The sequence below is a fragment of the Xyrauchen texanus genome, chromosome 32 (assembly GCF_025860055.1).
Source record: "Xyrauchen texanus isolate HMW12.3.18 chromosome 32, RBS_HiC_50CHRs, whole genome shotgun sequence".
NCBI lineage: Eukaryota > Metazoa > Chordata > Actinopteri > Cypriniformes > Catostomidae > Xyrauchen > Xyrauchen texanus.
In genome coordinates this window covers 19085707-19113653 of record NC_068307.1, presented here as the reverse complement: position 1 = coordinate 19113653, position 27947 = coordinate 19085707, and the positions used below count along the sequence as shown (strand labels likewise).

Here is a 27947-nt window from a genome sequence, read left to right as displayed (position 1 = left end):
GCATCCTTTCTATGTCAATTAGGTATGTTATAGATTGCGCTTCATTAACAAAACTATGTGCAGTATGCCCAGAGCAGTTTACATCGTGCTATTACCACCTGGTGAAAACGCGTGGTAAACTGAATTTTATTTAAAAGAGATGTTTGTGTACATTTTCTATTGATCATAGCTGTATAAGTCATCACATAGTGATCAATTGATGGAGAAGTGTGTTATAACATGGCATCTATCCAAATGTGTGGTTTAGTCAAGCGCAATTTCGGCATGTCACAGAGATGACTCCGATATCTGGATCACAGTAGTGGAGCGATGCTGTACAGAACGTGCCAGATTGTGGTGGTCTGCTGCATCCTCCATTATATAGTGCTCAAAACCGACCAGCGAGATCAGAACTTTATACAAATTACATTAAGTACAGATTTTGAGAGGAGTGTTGCCTAATCTAAAAAAATTCTATAGAGCCCCTGTGATGACTTCCTAGTCTCCCCTACGCTAAGAGATGCATCAAAAATACACTGAATGATAACTGACAGCATGCCACAAGTGCAATGTATCGATATCGGTGTAATGATGTTAAATATAAAATTATCACCTATATCGTTTTAAACAAAAGTATATATTAAATATTGATATGCATTTTAGGTAAAACAAGTAATTACATTTATTTGTCAATAATCCCTTTAAAAACTAACTCCCTCACTTAGGTTTACTGACTAAAAGAACATTTTATGGTATAGATTTTTAAATACATTTTTGTAAATTCAGTACACTGATCTAAGCTGAAGTAGTATGATTTCCCTCCATTGATAAGAGTATGAAAACAGCTATACAACAAGGCTAGATGAATAAATGCATGGCTAAACTGATGTGTTTTCAGTCTGGATTTAAATGTGGCTACTGTTGGGACACATCTAACCTCATCTGGAAGCTGTTTCCAGCTGCAGGTGGCATAATAGCTAAACGCTGTCTCACCTTGTTTTGAGTAAACCTATGGAATTTCTAACTGACTTGATCCTAATCACCTGAGAGGTTTGTTAAGTTTATATTCAACAAGCATATCTGAAATGTATTTAGGTACTAGGCTATTGAGTGATTTATAAAGAAATAATAGTACTTTAAAATAAATTCTAAATGTAACTGGAAGCCAGAGTAAATAAATGAGGAATGGAGTAATATGCTCATATTCTTTGGTTCTGGTAAGAATTCTGGCAGTGGCATGAGGTGTCAAATGGACTTTAGCAAGAACAAGTTTGTCAAAGTCTAGACTGGATACAAAACATCTAATTCTGGTTAATTTTTTACATGATAGTTTTGGCAATCCAACTGTTAATTTCATCAATGCACTGGCACAGGGGGTCTATGGGGCTGTATCATTTGGTGATAGGGCTTGATATATCTGGGTATTGTCTGCATAGCTATGGTATGCAATTTGTTTCTTTTTCATAATTTGGCCTAGTGGGAGCATATAATGTACAGGTTGAACAACAGATGACAGAGTACGTCCTTCAGCCCAATACAGCAAGAGTGAGGAGCCATCTCATTTTGTCAGCATCATGCTTTTGTCTAATATCTGTTGCCTAGCAACAGCCTCATAGTACACGCCTGCCTTTAAAAAAAGAGCCGTCTAATGTAATACTAGCCTCAACACTCTAAAAAATGCTGGGTTCTTTTTTTTCAACCCAAATGCTGGGTTGGGCCGGTTGTGTCATTTTATTGGATTCTTTTTTCTCTGTTGTGTACTTTTGTGTAACCCAGCCGCTGGATTAGTGGCTGGGTCATTTTCACTAACTACGTTTCCAAAAGGGTTTTTATTTTGCAACAAAAGGAGTAACGCATCAAAAAGTTTACCGATATAGCTAATGAAAACGCAAATTAACGCTAAAATTGTGTCGACATAATATATTTACGTGTAACTCAAGGGCATAAACTTTATGTCGATATGTTGCAAAAAACTGATTTGGAAACACTTTTTTTCAAGTAAATTGGCATTAATGCAAAATTTTGTGTCAAATGACAGAATTTACCCCAATTGTTAGCCATGTATGGCATGTATGGCAGTATGTTTATCATAACGACAAGGTATACATCCCTGAAAGCCAATTTATTGTACGTGAAACATTACTCGCACTGTTATGGATTGGTCTTAACGGCATACCTGAACAGATCCGGTGCTCAAACACATCTGCATCATGACACTTCCAGGAGTGCCAACACAAATATCTCGTATCTAGTACTTGTCATCAACAAGTGCATGGAGAACAAATGAATGGCCACTGTAGATGACTCACTAATTTGTTAAATAGAATTTGTTAAGATGTATTGATTGTTCATGTATTTTATTCCTGCATGAAATTATTTTGGAAGACTTTTATTTTGATCCGTTTATTTATTAAAGTTGCTTTTTCCAAAGCATTCAAAATAATAGACGGTAGTCATGGATTTAGCTCACAATACAAAAAAAACATGTATTTATTTTGCACAAAGATATTTTAAATTAAAATAGATACACAATACTAGGAAAAAAGTTTCAGTGTGTTTTTTTGGAACACTAACATAGCCCACTTCTATCAAATTATTGTTTAGCTTACTTTAGAAGAAATGCCAGCAAAATTCCCTGTATTAATACCTTTAACCTTCCCTTTTCTTTACACAAACTTAAATTAGTCTTACCCAGTTCTGTATTGAACCTTCTATACACCTTTTTAAACACCTATCTTTGAAGGATTATCAGTGTCATCACAAAATACAAAAACAGAGGGTAAATGGTGCATGTTATGGCCGCTTCTAGAGGGTTAGCGCATTAGCAGTGTCTATATGTATACAGATGCTCGACTGTTTCAAACTTCTTTGTAGCTCTGAGCGAAGAAGAACTTTGCCAAGAGGGTATTGAAGCTTTTAATGCTTCAACTTTTGCACAATGAATCCCTTTACACATGAAGTTGAAAAATAGCTATTAGAATGAAATGACAATCTTTCAGTTGCATTTGTCAAGTCAAAATCAATCCTTCTGCAAATTGTGAGAAGAGCACTTAATTAATTTTGGTAACTCTGGAATATATTGTTGGTTAGTGGCAGACCAATATAGAGGTCAGGCAGATATAATCAGAAATATTTAGACATTCTGAGATATCTGTACCGGCAATCATGCAGGTCTGCTTGGCCAATTCAGCAATAGATTTTCCATATGTCAGTTCCAAAATCTACAGACAGGCTTGTCAATTGATAATGCTCGTTTTCTGTTTTCTAATATTGTTTTGTGAATTTTGTGCAAATATTATAGACATTTTTATTATATTGGAATTACATAAATCTTCATTTTAAAGCTTTCAGTGCTATTTGCAGACAATCTTCCCCTCAATCACAGCCTTTGAGTATAATCAAATTTGGCTATAGTGCCAAGAGTGCAGTCAGTGATTATCAGTAAAGAAAAACTTACATTTCAGCCTGTTTCTCTTACAAAGCTATTGCATTGCTTCAAAGATTTTAAATATAGTGCAAGAATACCACATTTCTGGTGTTTTGTTGTTTGTTTGTTTTGTAAGCTTGACAGTGTACACTCAATGAGCAGTTTATTAGGAAATCTATGGTCCTAATAAAGCGACTGACGTGGTCTTCTACCACCCCAAGGTTCAATGTGTTGTGCATTATGAGATGCTGTTCTGCTCACTACAATTGTATAGAGTGGTTATCTGAGTTACGGTAGCCTTTCTGCCAGTTCGAATCAGGCTGGCCATTATCCATTGACCTCTCTCATCAACAAGGCATTTCCGTCTGCAGAACTGCTCCTCACTGGATTTTTTTTTGTGTTAAGAGTACACACTAGAGACTGTTGTGTGTGTGAAAACCCCAGGAGATCAGCAGTTATAGAAATACTCAAACCAGCGCGTCTGGCACCAACAATCATGCCACGGTCGGAATCACTGGGATCAATTTATTTCCCCATTCTGATGGATGATTTGAACATTAACTGAAGCTCCTGACAATATATGCATGATTTTATGCACTCCACTTCTGCCACACAATTGGCTGATTAGATAATCTTATGAATAATTAGGTGTGCAAGTGTTACCAATAAAGTGTTGAGTGAGTGTATATCCCCATTCACTTTCATTGAATGGAAAAAAGCAGCATGAAACATTTCCTTTTGTGTTCCATGGAAGACAGAAAGTAATTTGGGTTCAAAACAACACACGGTTAAGTAAATAATAACAGAATTTTAATTTTTGCTTGTGTTATTCCTTTAACTATCAGTTATGCATTGTTTATCAGTTATGCAAGTTTGCATTGTTGATCCGCCAGTCTCCCTGTATTATCCATTACATTTTACATTTACATATATGCTTTTTGCAGATGCTTTCATCCAAAATCCAAGGTATACATTTTACCAGTTTTTAGTTTTTGTGTGTATTCCCTACAAATCAAACCCATGACCTTGACATTGCTTGAGTCATGCACTACCAGTTGAGCTACAGGAACAACCAACAAACACATCAGATTTTGCCAAGAGAGTATGCAGATACATTCACCTGAAATTTCACCATCACCATTGTATGTTATTAACTATATTCTCACAGCATGTTATTATTTGACTTAATTTCTGAATGTCTGAAACATCCCACAATCTACTATGTACATTTTGAATGAACTTGAATCTGTATCTTCTATACAAGATATTATTCACAGTAAAATATTATCAGTAAATTTCACAATTCACAAATTTCTAAACAAAGCCTGAATGTATTAAAAATAAAATGAACAGAATTTTTTAAAGAGGAAAATACCAATTCTTGCATTTATTTAGTGTATTTATTTAAATATTTGAACAGTAAGCTACATGCACAATCAATACTCCGGTTTCATGTTTTCACGTATCCTTCAAAAGAAAGGATTTTTTCTTCAACTGACATTTTCAAGTTTGTATTAGAGTGTTTGGTCAGTCACACATCAAACTTTGCATAAATAAAGCTTTCAATTAACAAAAATATGTCTCATATTTTTTTTTGTTTCAAGCTGTTCACCACATACAGTTTATTTAAAATATATATATATTCATTAATTACCTTTAACGATTGATGAAATTAATAACAATTTGACAATTGATCAAATTCAAATTGCGATATGGCCAAATGTGATTATTAACCCGCAAAGTGGTGCTATATGAATAGCCTTAATACAAGAAATAAAGGAGAAGTGCTGCTCTGCTCTGTCTTTCATTACACACATACTCAGAGAGAAACAGAGAGAGAGAGAGAGAGAGAGAGCATGATGCTCATGATACAGTGTTTTCAGCAAATGAGCGGCTGTGAACACTCGACACAAACTCAGAGTTCAGTTTGCGAGCATTTCAAATGACCTTATCTAAGCTTATTTCAGCTTACAGTTTAAACTGCCACCAAATACACGCAGGAACTCAAAGGCCTTCACTTAGCTTTCCACCCAAATAAAAGCTAGATTCATCCTTATGTATGAAATTGAAGACTATACGACAGAAATGACTACTGTATAAAATAAATTATATTCAATGTAGTAGTATTAATACTAATAACAACAATTTAACATTAAATTGTTTAAAATAAAATATTATTAAACAGTATTATTAACATTAATACAAATAAATAATAATAATTTTATTAATTATTATTATTATTATATTTAAAGTATATCACAAAAGCAAATGTTTACTGAATATCAGCATGCTGTGATATAGACGTAGCAGCCATGTGCTATCACAGATTTTTTCATTAATGTTTTCATTCATACTGTGAAGCTCTGTTGTGTGTAACACTTAATTTGACCCAAAACTGGATACCGGTTAAATGGTAAACTTAATATAAAAACATGGAATCCAGGGAAATTGGGAAAAAATAAAGCAGAATTTAGGAACAAATAAAATGGATTTCATAGAGCCCTAATTTAAGAAACTTCATTACTTAATTTAATTTATCAAAAAGGCTAGCTGAGATAAAAATTCTCAATTAGAAAACAGATGTTAAAAGGCATACAGGTCAAACAATGTTCAGATGAGCACAACTTATACAAATAAAGTTTGATAGGAGTTAATCCAATTTATGTCTGGGGAAAGGGAGTTCTTATGAATCAGATGGATAACCAGATGGAACGTGTGTGTGTGTGTGTGTGTGTGTGTGTGTGTGTGTGTGTGTGTATGTGTGTGTGCACTAGATGAATGTGGGTGCTGTACTGCGTCACTGTAAGCCTGCAGCTTATCTTGGCCTAATTTCTCCCAAAAAATGAAGAGTGGAGAAAATATCATTAATGTTCATGCATCACTCTTGGAGACAAGCCTCACGCTCTAGAGTTCCAAAATCATAGGCTTGAAAAAGCTATTTAAGACATGCATTGCCGTAACAATGCATACTTTCCTCATTCTGTGCTCTTTGGTTTCATTGTTGGCCTAGATAACCAGAAAACCATTTGCTTGCCCTTATGGTGTTTCTTGTTTGTGTGTGTTTATAATTCATGTGCAGCTTTTCCCACTGTGAAACAGAGTATGTGTTTGTTCCTATTTCTTTCAGAGAGGATTTAGGTTCTGCTACATGGGCGTAGTGATGTGACTATACACAGGAGCCTACTGAGCACTTGCAGAAAGGGGACTGGCTCCGAAGGGGGGGTGGGTGAAACTCACATGTCTTGTAATGCCCAGCATAGATCACTCTCTTTTATGGGATTTTCTGTGTGATGCCTGAGACCCGAAGCAAAGCGGTACGCATATGTCCGTGTTATAGCACGATAGCTTGCGTGGATATCACTGTGCACAAGGCAAGCCCTGGTGATTCTGTTTCCAAAAAACAAACAGAAGACATTGATTCAAATTAGGTAATGACTGCCTCATGATGAGTTTTAATTGACCCAACGTAAAGCTCCGCCCCCTTGTTTACTGTTGCTTAAAATATGAAATATTCTTATAAGCGAAATTGCTAATATTCTTATGTGTGCTGAAATGAAGAGTGACATTTTAAAGCATATTTGGCTGACATTTTTTGAACAAATTGCTAAATTACACAGTAATTTGATTGAAAACTGTGGAGACTGTGAATCAGAATTGAGCCACACGTTTATCACTGTCACTTATAAAGAGAAAAATGTCATTTTATTCCAGTTACACACCTAATAACATTAGTGTAAGTGAACAGAACTGTTTATAACGTCTCATAACACATTCACTATGATGCTGTGAACTGTTTATTTACTATTGCTTTACTAAGATCTGCATCAATACATACATAATTTAATGTTAAGTTTTAAGCTTTCATTTACCTTGGAGCAAATGTAGGTCTCCCTGCTTATGTTATACCTGTTCATCTGGGAATGAGGACTGACAACGTTTAATCCCTATCATGCTCTTCTCAAGATTTATTTAATGATTTTTTAGAAAGATAGAAAAAACATTTTGTGTATCCTCTCTACACTCAAAAAAAATATTTTAGCCTATTTTCAAGATGTATCCATTTCAACTGAATAACAAATTTGCATCTAATTGAATTGTCTAAGCTTTAACAAAATACAAGTTTTATTAATTTCATTTTCTTCAAGACTATTCAATTCAATTAGATGGAAATTTGTTATTCAATTTAAATGGATACATCTTAAAAGTAGGCTAAAATATGTTTTTGAGTGTAGGTACCTCTAAGTGATAATTGGATAATTTCTATAAAATTCTGCTTAAAACTGCTCAAACACACACTTGGAAAAAATAAAATGCTTGACAGATAAATGGCAGATGCTTTTAAAGCCGGGGCTTAGTGAAGGGTCAGTTGTTTGCAAACTTGCCTACCAATTTCTTAAAAAGATTGTTCAATTATTTCAGTTTAATCAAGACATTAAAGAAAATATTATAACACTGGTTTCCATGTTAGAAAAACATAACGCCACTCAAAATTCAACAACAGCCTTATATCATAACAAACAAATCTGGTTTAAATTTGTGGGCGTTTGAGGACAGAATGTAACAGAATGATACAGAAATAAATCTGAAATATATTAATTTATATCTCCAACACATTACATCATTGAGCGCTTTATTAGGAACACCTGTATACCTACTTATTCAGAGGGTTGGGAGGGTTACTTTTGAAATGTATTTCACAACAGACTACAGAATACATGAATACAATGTCATTTGGAATGTATTCTTTTAGATTACTCAAGGTCAGTAACGTATTCTAAATACTTTGGATTACTTCTTCAGCACTGGTAGATTTTTTTCACTTGTATTGACTCTCAAAACTCTGCCCTAATTTTTGTCCTAATATCAAAGGTCTTACTAGAAAAAAAGAAATTATGATGACACAAAGGCTACAGTAACTCATATACCAACTCTGTACAATTCTAGTGAGCAGAAAAGCATCTCAGAATGCACAACACATCAAACCTTGAGGCGGATGGTCTACAACAGCAGAAAACCACATTGGGCAGGCACTTTATTACCATAGTGTTCTTAAGAAAGTGCTCAGTGAGTGTAACATTTTAAGACCCATTTTATATTAGGTGTCTTTAACTACTATGTACTTAATATGTACATACCTGTGGTTGCATTGTACTCACATTTAAAGTACCTGCATTTAATTACATCTGTAGTTACACTGTTAAGCTTACCCCTAACCCTACCACAACCCTTACCCTAAACCCTAAACCCTAACCACTACACCTAGCCCAACTCCAGAAAAATATGTAGTTACACAATAAATACATTACATTGTATCTATTTTAATGTTAGAACAGAGTAGTTAAAGACATCTAATATAAAGTGGGACAGCATTTTATGCATTGTTAAAACCATTTTCAGTGGAACTAGTGTTTGATTTAAACAAAATTCTAGCCTGCCCCAAATATTAACCTTTGCTCTTCCAAGCAATCTGGCAGACAATAAAATGGGGAAAAGTCCTGTAGACTTACATTGAAGGCGGGACCTGGGCCATATATAGGGATCAAAATATCATATAGAGACATGAGGAAGTGCTCTTCTGACTTCTGAAGACCCAGAAAACCCTAGCAGGACCTTGTAACCACCCAGTATACTGTAGAAATTGAACAGCAATGCGTCGGCAATGGACTTGAGCCAGTAAGCAAACACCCAGAACACACTAGCAACTGCATAGCAAAACCATAGCAACCACCCACAACACCCTTGCATTGTTGTGTTGTTAATAATAATACACAAAATATTAGGTTTTTATTAAATTTAAGGAAAGGACTGATGTTTTTTAACATTTTTTTTTCGAAACTTTTGTATTATCCTCCAACAAATATGTTTGTAGTATCAATTAATTAATGAATAAATAATTTATATATAGTCAAAATTACAATGTAAAAATTACAATGTGAAAATTATTTATTACAATTATTACAGTAAATAGTTGAATAATTCTAACAGTGAGAAATACTACACAGTAATTTTGAATCAAGCACAGAAATTAAGACATCTTGCATCTTAGATACTACTAGGTTTCCTAGCACCTGCTGTGATGGTGCTCATTTGACTAATGGGCTTTTCCTCTGCATGGTACAGCTTGACTCGACTCTCCTCTCTTTTTGGGGGTTTTCCACTGTGGATAGTACCTGGTACCTGGTACTTTTTTAGTACAACCTCGGTCGAGGTTCCAAGTGAGCCGAGCCGATACTAAATGTGATGTCAAAATCCTGCAGATCACTGTCTGCACAGAATCTCCACTATCAGCGTCACTGGATTTGCGAGACGGGACATCAACCCGCTAGTTTTAAAGTTAGCAATAGTGATAGCAGTATCATTTTTTCATGCAACTTTCGAATTGTAAAAAGAAATTAAATGGTCAATAAATGAGGTGCAGACATTCCTCTTGTTAGCGACGAACAAAATGAAAAAGTCTTGAAGTGAAGAAGAAAAATGAAGAAGTGTCTCAGCTCTTGGCTGCACACAGCTACCACAAGACCTACCAACAGTGTAGGAAAAAGAAAAAAAATTAACTTAAAAGTGACTACAGAACCATCAAGGACCACAACAGTCGGGGTGGTTCAAACAGAAGAAAGTGGAAGTGTTTTGACCAAATGGACGCAATCTATGACAATAGACCGGCAAGCAATGGGAGGGAGAGTGCCCTGAACTCAGCCGAGGCATTGTTGGAGTCTTGTAGCTAACAGCTAGCGGTCATGTTATAGTTTATGGTCAGTAATGTTTGTGTCGCGTTTAAGATGATGTCACGACAGTAGAGGCGGTGCAAGATGATGATCAGCCTATAATCCCACCCATGTTGAGGTGGCACTAAACTGCAATGGAAAAGCAAGATTAGAAAAGTAAAGCGAGCAGAGTCGAGTCGAGTCAAGTCAAGTCGAACTGTAACGTGCAGTGGAAAAGTGCCATAAGTGCTCTTATGGATTAAAAACTGCTGAGCCCCATCTCCATGAGTTATTTATTGGCTCCCAAACTTATCAACTCTCCATTCATACAATACAATCCTATGAGGCCTTTTAAGGGGAGTAGTCTGTCACTATCATACCTCCCTGAAGCACATGATAGCAGGCATTATTAAAATTCATGAGAGCCACAGTATGGATATTAAGTATATTCTATGTTAAGTGCAATGGTAGTGACAAATAAAGAACAAGTTCAGAAGTCATAACACATGCTAACATCCAACACTTACTGTGATGAGGTCATATGAGCTTATGTGTAAACTGAACTAGAGTGCTTTTACAAAGAACAGTCTACAGAAGTAATTTCAACTCCTATCTTTCTGCACCTCTGTTAAAAAAAATAAAATAATTATTCTTGGGATGCACCAATATAAAAAGATGGCTGATACTTATATCAGCTAGTCAATCATTGTTTTGATGTTATGATAACCCATATTTTAATCTGTATTTCTAAACCAAAAATACTGTTCACTCCTGTGTCAGAAATGAACTTTTCCTATTAAGGGGAGATATTTGTCCCCTGGAATTAATTTTCAAGGGCATTTTTTTACCTTTATGAGGGCATATTTTTTTCTGACATAAAACACACAGCATGCCATCCATTTATGTCAAATACAGTACTTCAATTGTATCAGTTATTTGAAATGGTCACAACAGTTTCTAAACCCATAACTATACTGGACTGATAGAATAGTATGAAATATGTTTAATGTTAGATAAAAAGGGAGAGGAATTCACTACATTGGCATTTTGCTCCCATATTTTTTAATAACTGTGGCAATACTTTTACTTTTGGTGGAATTTGTATGCTACGCCCCATAACCCTCTGTCTGACCCTCTGTAAAAGAAGAGAGCACAGCAGCTAAAAGCCCCAATACACTCTGTCAACATTTATTCAGCATTGCTCTGGGTAAATTTAGTGGCAACTTATTTATTAAACTGTATTGTAAATACTGAAAGTGATCTGTATTCTGTCATGTCTTACAAATGTAAAAAAAAAAAAAAAAAAAAAAAAGCTGCCAAACCAGTCAATAAAATGTAATAAAACATATTTTAGCCTTTAATAATTTGAGCATGATGAATATCATTGCGACACTGCAGAGACGGTGCTTAAGTGTCATCTCTGTGAACCAAGCAGTTCTGACAAATTGGCAAATTTGTTAGATTGTTATATTACATGCAATTATATTCAGAGTTGGTAAAACCATAAAGAAGATTAGCTAACCATGTGTTCTATATCATTGGAAAGGTCCCAATCTGTAAAATGCAATGAGCAAATTTGTTTCACTCAGAGGCCAAACTGCAGTGAGTATTAGAGAATCAAATGAACTGTAAGATTAATGACTAATTTCTCTGAATCCATCCTGGATTAACTGCAGAAGTTCATATAGATGCAATTGTCCTTTGTTAGTAGGCTGATGAAGTTTTTTGTTGGCAATTGATTGATATTCTATGTATCCCATTTCAAGAGTATAATCCATCAATAAACAAAGGTGATGCAAGCAGAGATCAATGAGGTGAATCGTAGTTCAACCGACAGGTCATTTTGGTGAGTGGCATATGAAGTATCCGATGTCTAACAGATGGAGTTGGCATCAGTTCATCCTCTGAACTAGCCAAATCAATTAATTTGCAATGGCTGGTCACTTTATACCAGGAACACCACAGGTGTAACAAATTACAATAAAACCAATATAATGTTATGAAAATTATCTAAAACAATGTGTGTGTTCAGATACCCTGTGTGAACAAAGTCATGGAATTTCTTTCCAACTGGATGAAATAAACTACAGTTTTCAGGGCGGAAAAAAGTTAATCGGTCAGATTTTGATTCAGGAACACAATATAAGGGTTAAAGAAAATCATGTTTATGGTCATCACAGCGTCAGAGGATTGACCTTCCTGAAGATTCTGTGTGAAGGTGACTTCGTAAAAGCAATTTACAGAACATTTATTACAGTAACAGTCCCACTGGAGGAGCCAGGGATTAATTAACTGGGACAACGCTAGCAGGGGATCCTAGTAATTACCAGTCCATAAATTGCTCCTTTAGGCATGTGAACTGTTGGTTCAGTAGCTCTTTGACAACTAAACTACCTTCAAACCCTTCAAAGTTCCATGACTGTACAACAGATTTGAATTACGTTGCGCTATATGCAGGGCTCGAGATGAAGGGTGTGGAAGAAATACCAAAAAGCATCCCCTTTGTAAAACCACCGTCACCCCTTACCATCCCCTTTAGATCAATTGTGTCATACATTACATTTACATTTATGCATTTGGCAGACGCTTTTATCCAAAGCGACTTACAGTGCACTTATTACAGGGACAATCCCCCTGGAGCAACCTGGAGTTAAGTGCCTTGCTCAAGGACACGATGGTGGTGACTGTGGGGATCGAACCAGTGAACTTCTGATTTACAGTTATGTGCTTTAGCCCACTACGCCACCACCACTCAAACGTAGATTACGTAGAACTAATCATGCAAGTAACATATTTAATTTTCTTCGTTTGATATATAACAGATTTTAAATAAGAGCGATAGCCGGTCAGAATTAGATTTCGACATGTGTGAGGTTGCCAGATTTCTGTACGTGAAATCCCCCAGTTAGATCTTGACACTTGTACAATGTAGAAAAATTCTGTCAGGGTGGCACTTAAGTCCCGCAATCTGCAAACTTGAACATGCGAGCTCTTTCTCCACTGCGAAAAAATAGTGCCATTTTCCTGAAAACACCGGCAAACAGGTATGTCGGAGTTTAGCAATGTGTTGATTTGTCCTTCTTAGTGTTCACATGAAACTTTCGCCACTGAAGGTAAAGCAAGTTTTGCGCACTTAAAAAAATGGCCAAGAGAACATTTCAAGAACATATTTTTCTTTCTTAAAAAAAAAAGAGAGAACAGAATGTAAGATATTGCTATTTTGATGAGTTTACAGTTAAATGTACATGGTTTTAATTCAAACTATTTCAGGGTTTCACCCATAAAACGCTTATGTGTGTAGTACAACTTGTTTACACCACTTTTTAAACATCCTTCAGAGAAACCGCCCAAACTTTCTTTACTAGTTCGGTTATTGGAGTAGAAAAAAATGCGTGACAGCGTGCACGTGATCTAGAAAAACAACTTTTTCATGATCATAAGGTGGATTCTTTTCACAAAATTCATCAAAAATACTATAACAGAGGGTAACAGGTGCATATTCCAACATGTTAATGAAGTTATGCTCATTTTTGTCCAGACCTTTTAAAAAATGCAATTCACATTTACTTAAAACACCTCTTATATGATGAGCATGTTTCCAATTTCTGAGTTTAAAGTCATATTGCTATTTTCTCTGGGGCTTAAAGTAAAAAAAAAAAATGTCATGTGGTGTCCAGAGACAGTAAAAAAAAAAAAAAAAAAGAAGTCAATGTCTCATTAAAAGCTAAAGAAAAAAAAAAAAAATGTTGGCATGAAAAAAAAAATTCATATTTAAAAAAAAATTTTCTCCACAAAATCAAAGTCATTGGGTGGAACCAACATGGTAGCTATTTTGTTTTTTATGTTGACCATAAAAACCATAAAACAGAGCGGACACCTTCAGACCTTCAAGAATGATTGTGAAGTTTTACATTGCAATTGTCACATTGACATTTTTATGAAAAGGCACATTTTATTCATGTGGTGTAACCCTGAGAAATCTTCTTGATATTCTTGACTCAAAAATTCATCATATTTATACAAAACATTTTTTACCTTGAAAAATGTGTTTGAAAACTTTTCGGAAATGAATGATTAAGTTGTTTATACTCTCATGTATTCAAAGTGCAATGAATGAAACTTGATGGTTACACCACATTACATATCATTTTTATTTATTTATTTATTTTAATTTATGAAACCAAATTGGACACAAAGATTAAATTGTATTTTAAACTAAATTTTTTTAAATTGTCTAATTTGAACACCTTGGACATCCTTATTTGTCAATGACCCTTATCTAATAAATATTAGATAAATATTAGTATTTTCTATTTAAAAAAAATTATTTGACAACACCATCCCCCTTGAATTTTTTAAAAAATTTTTTTACAAATCAACAACTGGCTATATAACACTATTTGAAACTTATAAATATTATAATATAAATGCAAATGTATAAATGTTTATTTTTTTACATTTTACAATTTCTATATTTACTAATAATAAAACATTTGCATTTCTGACTTCTGGTTTTCTGAAACCAGTGTAAACATGAACTAAAGATTATACACTTAAAATGTGGTGCAGAATCAAACAGCTTTTTAAATCCCTTAACTCACTCTTAAATTCTAGGCTCTGGTTTCAAGTGGAAGTTTATGGTGTCAATCAGGACTTGCTCAAGTAGAGGTGGTTTGTCTCCTCTTATCTACATGAACAGAATTACACAGGGTGTGCACACTAGAGTCTGTTCTACAGGAGATGACCACTGATACATCATTAACGAGCTTAATTTTTCGCACTGCTCTCTACACAGAAAGAACAAACATCTGTTTTTCAGAAACTGCCTTAAATTGTGAAGCAATTTTAAACAAGCAGTTTAAAAAAAGAAGGCTTCGTACACCTTCTGAGTTCATTTTTCAGATGTTTCATATCTCTTCAAAGACAATTTCATTATATTTATCTTAGCAATATTATAATAAAATACTAAGGCCTAAGTATTTAGTGCTGTGTAATAAAAAAGAAATAATAATAATAATGAAAACAGTCCAAAAAAAATTACAATATGTAATCAATTTTTGAATTCAGAATATGTATAACCACAGATGGTAAATCAAGCTGTCTCTGGTTTTCTGAATACAGCAATGCTGATCTGATACGAGTGCAGAGATACTTGACTGCCTTGTCTTAGTGGAGTTTTGTTCAAGGGGAACATGGTTTCCTTCAATGAATGGATATGGAAACTTTGAGACATCAGACTTATGAGAGTGTGAGGAATGGCATTATTGTTTAGCATTTTATTCACAGTGCACTGTTTGCTGTCCTCACGCCCCTTAAACACTATGGACCTGCCATCACTTAAAATGCTTAAAGTCCACGGATACATAAGTCAGGTGTACGTGGTAACGTTTGAAAGCTTAGAATCTGAACTTTTTCGAGAACACCATCACTTTTGCATATATGTTACATAAAATTACAATATAAGGGCGGAACACATCTGCGTTGCAAAAAAATGCCACCTAGAGATAATGTAGTAGAAATATTATTATGAATATAAAGGTCTTTCACATAGAACTTAAATGAACAAGTCATATATCGGATAAATGCTCTCATTCTCAGGAATATTTTTTTGCCTTAATGCCACAATTCAAAAGACTTTTCTACAAATATGATTAATTAAGACATCAAATAAAATGTCTCTTTTATGCACCGATCACTGCTTTATATATGCTTTTACCTTAGACAGTTTCTTTTTTTAAATGAGCCATTTTTAACTTTTCTGTGAGGTTGCTTAGGTGAATAATCCAATGTTATATTTTAGAAGTCCAGAAAAAAATATACAGTCCAGCAGGACAAGCATACTAAACATGCTAAAGTAAACATACTATTGTTATTAAATATCATCGCAAAAGGGACAATCTCAAATTTCTAACACCTAGATTGATCTTCTAGTCCACTCAGGGGCCGAGAAATACAATGAAACAAAGGGGGTGGTGTATGAACTGAAATTTACACTGAATGTCTATGGACAAGCACATCTGTGAGGGATGAAATACATTAGAGTGCCACCTACATTTCATGTCTGTATATTGTGATGAAAGATGAAAAATATTTTTCCTTGTACTTGCCATCTAGTGGAATGAAGTAAGACCTTTTAAAGGGAGAGAGTGTCACGCTATTGGGAAGGATGAGACGAGAGTGTGGGGTTCCAATAGCAGAACTATTTAGATGTATTATATCCATAAGAAGAGGAAAAAGAAACAACAAAGAAAATTAAACACTTGATCAAAAAGGAAACAAAACGCTTCAGCAGTTTGCTGGCTAAACATGTACGTCACACTCTTACATGAACAAACCAACAAACAAACAAGACATGACCAAGAGTAAGGGAAACATGAGGGATATATATACAAATGAAGATTAATGAATAAACTAGAGAGAGCTGGAACTAATCAGGAATAAATCAGTAAAACAGACATGGCAAGGAAAAACTTAAAGCTTAGAGTCCTAGTTTACTTCAGCATAAAAGTCTCTGAAAACAGAAAGATGTATTGTGACAGATATAGTGTGAACAGAACCACAATTACATGCTTACAAAGTTAGGACAATTTTATTTTATTTTTTTTAATTTTCATTAGATTGTAAACATATACTATATTATTTATGAATAATTAGATTATAATTTTTTTTATTTGGAGGGGGTTTCTAAAATTTTTTTTGCAATTAGTCCACAGTAATATCTGTGTGAATGCTAGCTTGTAAAATTGAGCGTGAAAAATGGAAGGTGGCAGTCCAAAAATTAACCAGTTTTTAGTGGACAAGAATTCTACACAGTCTTTTTGACATTAATGTATTTTTGAATATACGTCTGTATGATGGCTCTCGTGACATTGTGAGATTATATGTATATTTTTCTGGCTTAGAGTGATATATTTGAAGTTTCAGCTATAGAGGCAATCATATACAATCTGATTTTGAGCAATCACCCTTGACTAGTTAATAGCTAGTTAATTCTCATTCCAAATGAAATCTAATTTTGATGTGCAAACATATTGTTATGAGGACTATAACTGATGTTCAGATGATCTGATGATGTTCAGGTAATCACATGCAATGGAAAGATTTCAGTGTTGAACAACATATATATTGTGCCAACCACAGACTGCCCAGAAAGACTTCTAATGGGCATTATGAAGACATTTTCTTACAGAAAAGTAAAAAACAAAATAATTACATCAAGCCACTCTGAGTTTCTGAGCAGTTAGTAGAGTCACTATGGGAAAACCTGTCTGAGAAACCACGACCATAATCAGACATGCAACAAATGTTTCTGATTGTCAAGCAGAGACTTACCTCTAAATGATTTTGAACTACCTCAACAGCCGGATGGGCTTGTATTTTCATCACACCACTGTGGAGAGAACAACATTCAGACATGTAACATGTGTTGTTATTATAACAGCTTTATAACCAAGACATCGTGTCTGTTATTGTCATGTACACAGACCTGTATTTGGTCCCTACATATTGGAAAAATATTACATAACTGGCAGTGCGTGATTGCATGTTTACCATTCTGTTCAGTTTTGCACACTATGAGGTGTTAACAGGATTGAAAAGCAATGATGAACATATCCTACGTAACATGAATGGCTATTTTTGTAATTGTCGTTTAACCCGAATAGTGTCCTAATATACATGAAAACCAATCATGTTAAACAGCTCTTCGGAATGGTCGTGTGTTGAATGGATCCCTCGCTCATCGACTTCTCGTGCATGCGCATTCTGTTAAGATGCTTTTGCCTGTGCTTTTTTGCTCGCATCTCAGCGTATTAATGATGGAAAGCATTAGAAGTTTCAATAATATCAATAATATAACATTCTTATTATTATTATCATTATTATAGATTGACTATTTTAACTAGTTGTAAACACCTGCCACACAGTGCGTCTTTTTGCACTGAAATAGGCTGGTGAAAAATTTAACAAAAACTGCTTCTTGAGTGTCTCTGCGATGGTTTAGTGTGATAAGGTGGCGTGAACCTGCTTTTTCTGTGTGGATAACCTTGGTTCTAATCGTCCTTTTGACCCGGTTTTCCCCATCCTGTTACCTGTCTCCACTCTTAATATTTTTCTTTAATACTACTTATACTAATAAATAAAATTAATATAAAGGTTGATTTATTTGCAGTTATAGGGTGCTGCAGGGTGTATGTGGGACTCTAAATAAACACACTTCAGAGATGCCCTGAATGTATTTAATTAGGGGTGCAAATAGTATCTGTCTAACACTATTTATTCTTAGTGCAAATAGCCTCTGCCTTATTGTTATTATTATTATTATTAAATTCTGTTGTCTTCATGAAATCTCACATAGCATCCCATGTTTCGTTATCATCCCTGTCCCAAAGAAACCCAAGATCAAAGAACTTAATGACTACAGACCCATCACACTGACGTCTTGTTGGCCCACCTGACGGACATCACTGGACCCTTTCTAGATCCCCTTTAATTTGCTTATAGAGCAAACGGGTCTTTGGATGATGCAGTCAACATGGGATTTCATCATATCCTGCAACATCTGGACAGACCAGGGAAATATGCAAGGGTCCTTTTTGTGGACTTCAGTTCGGCTTTCAACACCATCATCCCTACTCTCCTATCGAATACATGAACCCAGCTCTCTGTTCCCACGTCTATCTGCCAGTGGATCACCAGCTTTCTTACGGACAGGCAGCAGCTAGTGAGACTGGGGAAATTCACTTCCAGCAAATGTACGATCAGCACCGGTGCCCCCCTGGGATGTGTGCTTTCCCCACTACTCTTCTCCCTGTATACCAATAACTGCACCACCAAGGACCCCTCTGTCAAGCTCCTGACGTTTGCAGACCACACTACTGTAATTGGCCTCATCCATGATGACGACGAGTCTGCATACAGAAGGGAGGTTGAATTTTACCATCCTAGTATATACAAATGAAGACTAATGACTAAATGAGAGACAGCTGGAAACAATGAGGGATGAAATCAGGAACACAGACTTGACAAAGAAAACCAAAATATATTTCATCATAAGAGTCCTTGGACACGGTGAAGCCATGCGAGGTTCGGACATGTGAACAGCGAGCTAGTTTTGATTCTTTTTGTGTCATAAACCTGTGAGATTCGATACACCCCTGATCCATAACAGATCTAGGAAGACAACATGTCAAAGATTTCAAAATCCTCGGGCTCTGGAGACAATAAAAGACAAGTGCTCAAGCTGACATACCCCTCCCCCCGGAGGCCCTGAGCGATTTGGCCGGAGAAGTGAAATTCGGCGATAACTGTTAAATGTGTCAACAATGCTGATGAAGGTCGTTGCTGACTTGAAGGATCTTGCTGCAATGCATCGATTGATCATGGCCATGGAGACGAAATTCACTGAGGTGGTTACAAGAGTGGCGAGAGGTGGATTTGGAGGATGTGGAGGATTGTAACTTACGGAATAATGTCTGAATTGTTGGAATTCCTCAGGGAGCATTGGGTCAGAATATGGTGGAATTCCTGGACAGGCTCTTTACGAATCTGCTTGACATAATAGGCCATAAGCTGGAAATCGAGCAAGCTCAATGGGTCCCTGCTCAGCGATCCGCTGAGGGATACAGGCCCCGATCAATACAGATATAATACTATTTTGTCACAGAAGGTGGAGATTTGGCTATTCAGGGCAAGACAGTCATACTTTGAGTCGGGGGACAAGACAGGGAAGCTTTTGGCTAGATATAGCAGAGAGAGTCTTTTTCTACCATTCCCTCTGTGAAATCTGCTGGTGGTAAAATATTTACCTTAGCCACGGAGCAACCTGGAGTTAAGTGCCTTGCTCAAGGGCACAATGGTGGTGGCCCTGTGCTTTAATTGCCAACAAAAGCCTGCATCAGCCAATTAACAAGGACAATTGCATCTATGTGAACTTCTGCAGTTAATCCAGGATGGACTTCAAAGACATTAATCATTAATCTTACAGTTCATACAAAATCGATGTTTAAACACTGACCCTTAACACTTACTTAGATTAATAATTTTAAACCATGACTTTAACTATACATAAGTAATATTTACATTATATTCATGATGTTAGCCAGAGGGGAACTGGCCCTCACAGTGATCCTGGTTTCTCCCAAGGTTATTTTTCTCCATTAATCAACATCTTATGGAGTTTTGTGTCCCTTGACACAGTCACCTTCAACTTGCTCACTCATCATATTTAATTACTTATTTTTAACACGATTAACAATCCTATTTTATCTAATTATACAATGATGATTCACCGATATTATAGACTGTTATTATCGTCTGTTAATGCCTGATCTTCTGTAAAGCTGCTTTGAAACGATGTGTGTTGTGACAGGCGCTATACAAATAAAATTTCATCATTAGTCATCATTAGCCAGTTAGCATCTTTATGAAGTCACTAAAGGAAGTCCCCAAAATATTACAAATGATTCACACTTTCTCCAAAGCCTCCAGTTTAAAGCTAAATTTGAAATTTGAGTGCGAGTTAATGCCAATTCACCAAAGTCATTTAACAGAGGCTTACAACATTCCCATAAAATCTATGGTTAAATACTTGGGCATACATACAGTATATCCAAATATTCAACTGAAAGCAAAAATATGAATGTGTGGAAAGTAGTAGATGAATGCCAAATTAAACTTAAGTCATTGTTATTGAGAGATATGAACTTATTGGTTAGAATATTTTTAGCTAAAATGGAAAGCATTTCAAGGTGTATCTATCTTGCATACTCAATGGCTATTCCAAATAGAGCTATTAAAAATATCAATCAGGTAAGTTTTGATTATATCTGGAAAAGGAAAATTCACTACATTAAGAGAACAGAGATGACAAAAGAATTCAAAATGTTCAAAATGCTGATATATGTATCGTGATCGATCAAGAGTTCAAAAGTCTGATTGCTTGGGGGAAAAAGCTGTCATGAAGTTGGCTGGTGCAGGTCCTGATGCTGCGATACCGCCTGCACGATGGTAGCAGTGAGAGCAGCCCATGATCAAGGTGATCTCAAAGCAAAACACAGCCATAAAGTTAATTAATAATTTTTTTAATTATTCAGTTTTTTATCTGTTTTGGTAATTCCATTAGTCACAAAGAGTTTGAAAAAGTTTTAAGATCCATCCCTGGAGGAGTAAGATTGCTGTTCAGGAATTTGTCTGATTTTCCAATCTGTAAAACAGAAGATTTTATAGCTTTTATTCCTCTAGAAGGTGTAGATATTAGAAAATGTAATAATAGCAATTTCAGATCTATGTGCAGAAGCAATAATACTCCCCCTAGTGTCATATATTGGAATATTAATTTGGAATATATACGTTGGAAAAATACATGGAATCAATGTAATAAATACCTTGTAACTAATAAAATTAAAGAAAATTATTAATTGAATATATCTTGTCAAAGATTATTTAACTAAAAGATGTTAAATTGCAATCAATAACGAATGTGCATTCTGTGAAAAAGCCAGAAACATAATCCCATCTATTTTGGAATTGTCATCTTGTCAAAAAGATTCTGGAAGGATGTCACTCAATTTATGTATAGAAAAACGAATTATACTTTTTCCATTGAAGAAAACAATGTTTTATTTATATGCATCACAAAAGCAAAGATGTTAACTTTTCTTTTATTGTAAATTTTACAAGTATTTATGGAAGATTATTTTTACATAAATTGAAATGGTCAGAAAAGAAACCCAATATTAACCTATTTTTGATAGGCTTATAAGGATATTACAACATGATTAACTTTGTAAAAATATTAAATCCAAAAGATTTGTAAAGATCTTTAATTTGTATGTATTGAAATCCCTAACTATTTGTATTGTCTTTTACTCGCCCCTCCCCTTTTCTTTATACTTTTGTAAAAAGAAAAAATAAGAAAGCAAAACAGCCGCCTGTCTGACGTTTAGAAGCCAAAGTGATGCCTGTTTTAAAACACACATTAAACTCTCAAGTTACTGAAAACACACTGATTATTATAGTATTTGAATGTGTTTACCTGACGAAGAAAATGCATTTGTACAATCTTGACTCGATTTGGCACGTTTTAATATTTAACTGAAGGAAAATTCTTTCGCCAAGTTCTTTTAAAAAACCCGCTTCCATAATCGCGGGAGCGGTCAAAAAAACTGACGTAGAATTGACGTAATAATGATTGACAGAGGGGAGGGGCATGACAACTCTTTAGGAATGTGACATGATCCATGTTCAAAAAAATTAGAATTACATGACAGTCTTCTATTAAGTGTATTCTATGTCTTCTAGTGTCTTTTATAAAATATATAATGTAGGAATTATTAATAATACGATTCTTTTTAAATTCTTGTTGAAGCTTGGCATGGAAAAAAATATATTTTACACACATGTTGGCACAGCTATCCTCATGAGGACTTTCCATAGGCATTATGATTTTTATACTGTAAGAACTATAGAGTCTATCCCATAACCCTAACCCTAAACCTAACCCTCACAAAAAAACTTTCGGCATTTTTACATATGGAAAAAACAACAACATAGTTTGGTATGTTTTTTAAGCAATTTGAGTTAAGGGGTCACTAAATGTCCCCATAAACCAGCTTTATAGCATAATACCCTTGTAATAACCAATTTGTAACCTAAAAAAAGTCCTCGTAAACCACCCTGTGGATTTCAACTACATAAAAAATGTGGGTTGCATTTATAAAGACGCTCCCTTAGATTTTAGCCACATGTTTGATGACGGTCCCTTAGCTCGCTCAGCGCTCAAACGGATTTCTTTGAGTGTGTCACTGTTTAACCGGTTTTAAATTTAGTCACACGACAGCCACCGGCAATGGTATACTACATTTTTAACTGAAAGACGGAATATCTGCGAAAATGACGGTGGATTTTGAGGAATGTATTAAAGATTCCCCCCGATTCAGGTAAGAACACATACGCGTGTTTTTTGCATGTGAATGTTCAGGTCTTCTTTAAACGTCACATATGGTTTCACATACAGTTCATTGCATTGTTGACGAGTCACCTCTGCTGTGTTTTAAGATTGCTCTCATTCAGTTTTATGGTCAATTCAGGGTTAATCGTAAAATACAAAAAGATTCAACGGGATTTTAGGTTTAAGTTATTCTGCGTTTATGTACAGCGGTTTCATTTCAAAACACTGCGAGTCTTCATTAAAAACAGTCCTGTACATTAATTACAATGTGGTCCGAAAACATAAACACTGTCTGTGTCTCAAAACCTAGTAAGATGCCTGACCGCAAACAGCATTTTGAGCATCATAGGCGCGTGCAGCTCTTCAGCTGACTCGGAATTCACATATGATTCCCACAATTGTTGCCTACATATAATATAATATATATTGTAATATAATAGGCAGGTCAATATGGTTTTGAGACTTCCACTGTGTTCTTGAGGGACCAGTTGAATGAATATGGGCTCTATAAGGACACTGATCTTTAGCTGAAAGAAAATAGCACAGTTTCGCTGGTTGTTGTATAATTAATTGTGTAATTGTGTTATAGATGTTTTTGGCTGCAGTGCTATATCATATACAGATGCATACGATTTATCACTCGATCCTAATGCAACACCATCGTTTTAAACCTTATGCACTCGTGATGTTCAGATGAATTCATGAAGGGGGGCGTTGCAGTTCTTTACAAGCCAAGTATCATGATCACAGACCATGCAGAATGACTGAGCATATACGTGCATGTGCTCTGTGAAGCATGTATACATTTATATGCTAAAGTTACGTTCATTATCACTAATTGATGACAAGGCTTACATGTACACAATCGGTTAACAGTATAACAGTAATAAATTAAAATAAGGTCAAATGTAATCAGAGAACAACCATATATTTGTCATCATAATTAATTAGGTAATTAAATAAACTGGTTGGCTCATATATTATTAGTTAATGTTTATTTTAATTACCAAGGGACCAATGGTCTTTTAAACAGAACAGACTTTACTGTCTGGTCTGGCTTGTTTTTTTCTTCTGTCTCAGACACCGAGGCAACATGAAGTCCATTCTAAAGCAATGATATTATGTATCATGCACAAAGACATTTATGCAGCAAACTGTGAGTGATGCTCAGAAATATGTCCTTCCCAGCCTCTTTGTGCCTCTGAGGCAGAAAGGACTTTTGGAAGGCAGACAGCAGGGTTATGGAGATGTGGATTCTCCTCAAGGGGGTTGATGTTCTGGGCAGACCTCCAGTATTCCCAGCTTTGTGTTACACTTTAGGGCTAACACAATCCAGCGGCTAAGCAAGAAGAGTCAGACTCCGGTTATTTTTTACAGTCATGTACAGTCCATTCATGCATACTTGGTTTTTTTAGGCTTTAGCACATTATGCCACCTTTTGAGATTGTGACATCATAGATAATCAATGGAAAGAAAAGATCCTTGTTAAAGGTGCACTAAATAATTTTTCAGTGTGCATTTTGTTTTTACTCCTAAATAAATGTATAGTACTTTTGACAAATATGTCTAAAATGAAGCACAATCACTTAAGCAAGACTCCAGTCATGTTAGTATCACATGACAATCTGTATCTTGCAATTTGGTGTTATAAACAAACTTATTCCAGGTTCAATACAAGTTAAGCTCAATCGGCAGCATTTGTGGCATAATGCTGATTACCACAAAAATTATTTCTACTCATCTCTCCTTATTTTTTAATAAAAATAATTACCACTTATAATGGAAGTTAATAGGGCCAATTTTTGGAAGGTTTAAAGGCAGAAATCTGAAGCTTATAATTTTATAAAAGCACTTACATTAATTCTTCTGTTAAAACTCATGTGTTATTTGAGCTGTAAAGTTATTTAAATCATAATTTTCACAGTTGTTTTAGGGTTTGTTGACATTAAATCGTCATAGCAACGGAGTTGTAGAATTGGCCTTAAAGTTATAGAAAAGGTTAGTAAGCAGTTTTAGCACAGTAAAATCATGTTAACATATTGTGGCTATACTTTTAAAACAGTGAGTATTTTAACATTTACGGATTGGCCCATTTACTTCCATTGTTGGTACCTCGCTGTAACCCAGATTTTATTTATTTTTTAAAGAAAAGAAGGGGCAAGTCAAAATTAATTTTTGGGGTAATTTATATTATGCTAAAATGCTGCTGGTTGATCTTAATTTGTATTGAACCCAGAATATTCCTTTAAGATGCTTATCTCAAACTCTGACATTTTTCAAAGGATGTCAACCTGTTAGTTTGCGTACCAGCCAACCTGACATAATGTCACATAAACCGCATGAGTACTCCTGGGGGCAGCAGAGCGGCTAATGCAGTCATATTGGTTGCTCAAGGTGCTTACAGTAATTATTCTGTTTGTCGTCTTGGGTTTACACTGACACCTAGTGGTAAGGATGCAGCATCATTCAATCACAATAGTTTTCAGTTACAGATGCCATTGTAGAAATTAACTTTTCAAAGTTAGCCATGATTAATTTAATCCACGAGTGAAAGTTTCAAATAACAGTGTGGTTCCTGGGATTAAAGCTCAAAGTTTACTTCAGTTTTAGCATATGCATAGAGTCTAATGCTCAGCCTTTTAAAGTATACTCTATTTGGCTGTGCGCGCATGCACAGGCGGTTTGCGCATGTACTTGATGACTGCTGTGAGATCCTGGACTATTTCTCTTCAGGAGTTTAGACTCATAAAGATGTCTTTATATTCGAATGCAGGTGTCTCCTGATCTCCTCACTCATTATTTGTTTCCACTATGTCTCCTGTTGTGTACTGGCGATTACATCTTCTTCTGGCACTTCTTCTTGAAAGCAGCGGCCCAATGGCCCAGCGGCCCTATTCAAGTGTTCAAAGAACATGTGGTTTTAAAAATTGTGCCGCTCGTTCAGTCCTAGAGCACTCTGCTGATGACAAAATTTGTGTCACACGTCCTGTACGAAGACGCCTAGCATTTGCATCTAACTGTAGTATACTTTGGGCTTAAGTGAGTAGTATTCTGCTGGTCATGTTATTCTCTTACATGGCAGCCCTCATGAGTTGACAGTAAGGTTACTGATATGACTGGAGTCTTCATATCATGTGCATGCTCATGATGTTATACATCTGTTTCAAATGTACTAGGCTATTTTTTTCTTTAGGAGGAAAATAAAATTTGTGAGAAAATAAGTGCAACTTTAAGAAGATAAATTACAGTAAATTAAAAAAAAAACATTAATACAGCTACTGAATAGAATTCTACCATAATATTTGCACTTTTTTTGCAACATGCAGTTTGTACTCTGCACAGCATGCATATTTTCTGTATGTATGAAATACCTGGAGAACCTACTATGTTTGCCAAAATGTTTAGTACAGAGCACGTAATGCTGAGAACCACAATGCATGACTTGACCTTCCATTTCCAGTTATACTCAATAACATCAATAACAAATACGATTTTAAAACATCATTCTTAACTCATTTAATCTGACTGCCAAGAGGGTTAGGCAAAAGAAAAAATATGATAACTAGTTGCAACTCTGTATTAAATTTGCAACATAAAGTGGATTTGTGACAACATTGTGGCACACAATTGTTTGAAATATTTATCAATGCGTAATGCATACTTTTTTGGATGCTATTTAAAAAAAAATAACAGTAGGCAGTGTACAATTTATACTGCATAGCATGCTGTAAGCAGTATGCATGTATTCCATTCAGAGCCTACACCAGGGTTCCTGATATGGTCCATGAGAGACAAATGTTTGGCCGTGCTAAAGGCCTGTTCACACCAAATCCGTAATGATTAAGTGAAACAAACTTCGACGAAAGGTCTATACACAGAGTGTGTAAAAAATGTCACCCCATACAGTAGGCAGCGCTGTTGCTGTTCTACAAACATTTATGCCCGCATTTTCAACTGTTAGAGATTACTATATTGAATGCTGTTAAAGCTAATTTGGCATAACTGTTTCATTATGTCCTTTCCATGATGTTAATGTATTCTGAGGAGTATGTAATCTGTGTTTTTTTGTGAGTGAGATGAGTAAAGAGAGCTGTTGCATAAATATACATCCTATTTATACTTGTACATGAATTTTGCTACAGTAGTGTGCAAAGTCTTAGGCACATAAGATGTTTCACAAAACATTTGTCTTAACCCTCTGGGGTCGACGGATGCGCCGGCACGTCCTGCTGGATATTTTCATCATTACAGCAGAAACAACTTCAAATACTCCATCATTTTGGGGCATACAGATAAGTGTAAGAAATCATTAGAGACTATAAAGGGTCTTCTTTTATTTGTGTACAATCACAATAACAACAAAACCTTGTGCTTTTGTAAAATAAAGAAAATAAAAAGGGTGTGCTTTCAGCTGTCTCTGTGTTCACGAGCATATTTCTGAAACACGTCACTAAAATGAACTGAAACTCCACAAATACTTATCACAAAAACATGAAACATATGTCTAAAGATAGCTTAAAATGTCTACTTTTAAATAAAACAATTCAAATTTAAAACAAATATTCTCCTGAAATGTAATCTGTATGAAACAAAGCGATGTACACTACAAAGCGATGATTACAGCTAATGTGATCACTCCCACCAGCAGAGCGCGCCATTCATACGCTAATGTGCTGAGACGATCAATGCAAATGTACACGCCCCCGACAGTGAGGTTTGATTTAAACACAATTCATTAATTTTTCTGCGCGTTTGTAACGATACACAGGCGAGGAAACTCCAGGATATTAAGGAAGAGTTAACATTTTCCTCAAAAGAAGAGCGGGACTCCGATGAACGTTTGTATTTTGAAGAGAGACTTGATCCAGCCGAGAATACAATTTCGGAC

At 35.3% G+C, this 27947-nt stretch overlaps 1 protein-coding gene and 1 pseudogene across 1 annotated transcript in view; one reads left to right on the top strand and one right to left on the bottom strand.

Moving 5' to 3' along the window:
• Positions 1–6639: 6639 nt before the first annotated feature.
• Positions 6640–17655, bottom strand: LOC127625781 (tRNA pseudouridine synthase-like 1; annotated as a pseudogene).
• Positions 17656–22909: 5254 nt separating this feature from the next.
• Positions 22910–27947, top strand: part of LOC127626268 (arf-GAP with coiled-coil, ANK repeat and PH domain-containing protein 3-like) — a 112593-nt gene continuing 107555 nt past the window's right edge. Inside the window, exon 1 of the mRNA XM_052101943.1 lies at positions 22910–23048. Coding sequence (XP_051957903.1) covers positions 23002–23048 — 47 coding nt within the window. The 5' untranslated portion in view covers positions 22910–23001. The remainder of the gene's footprint in view (positions 23049–27947) is intronic.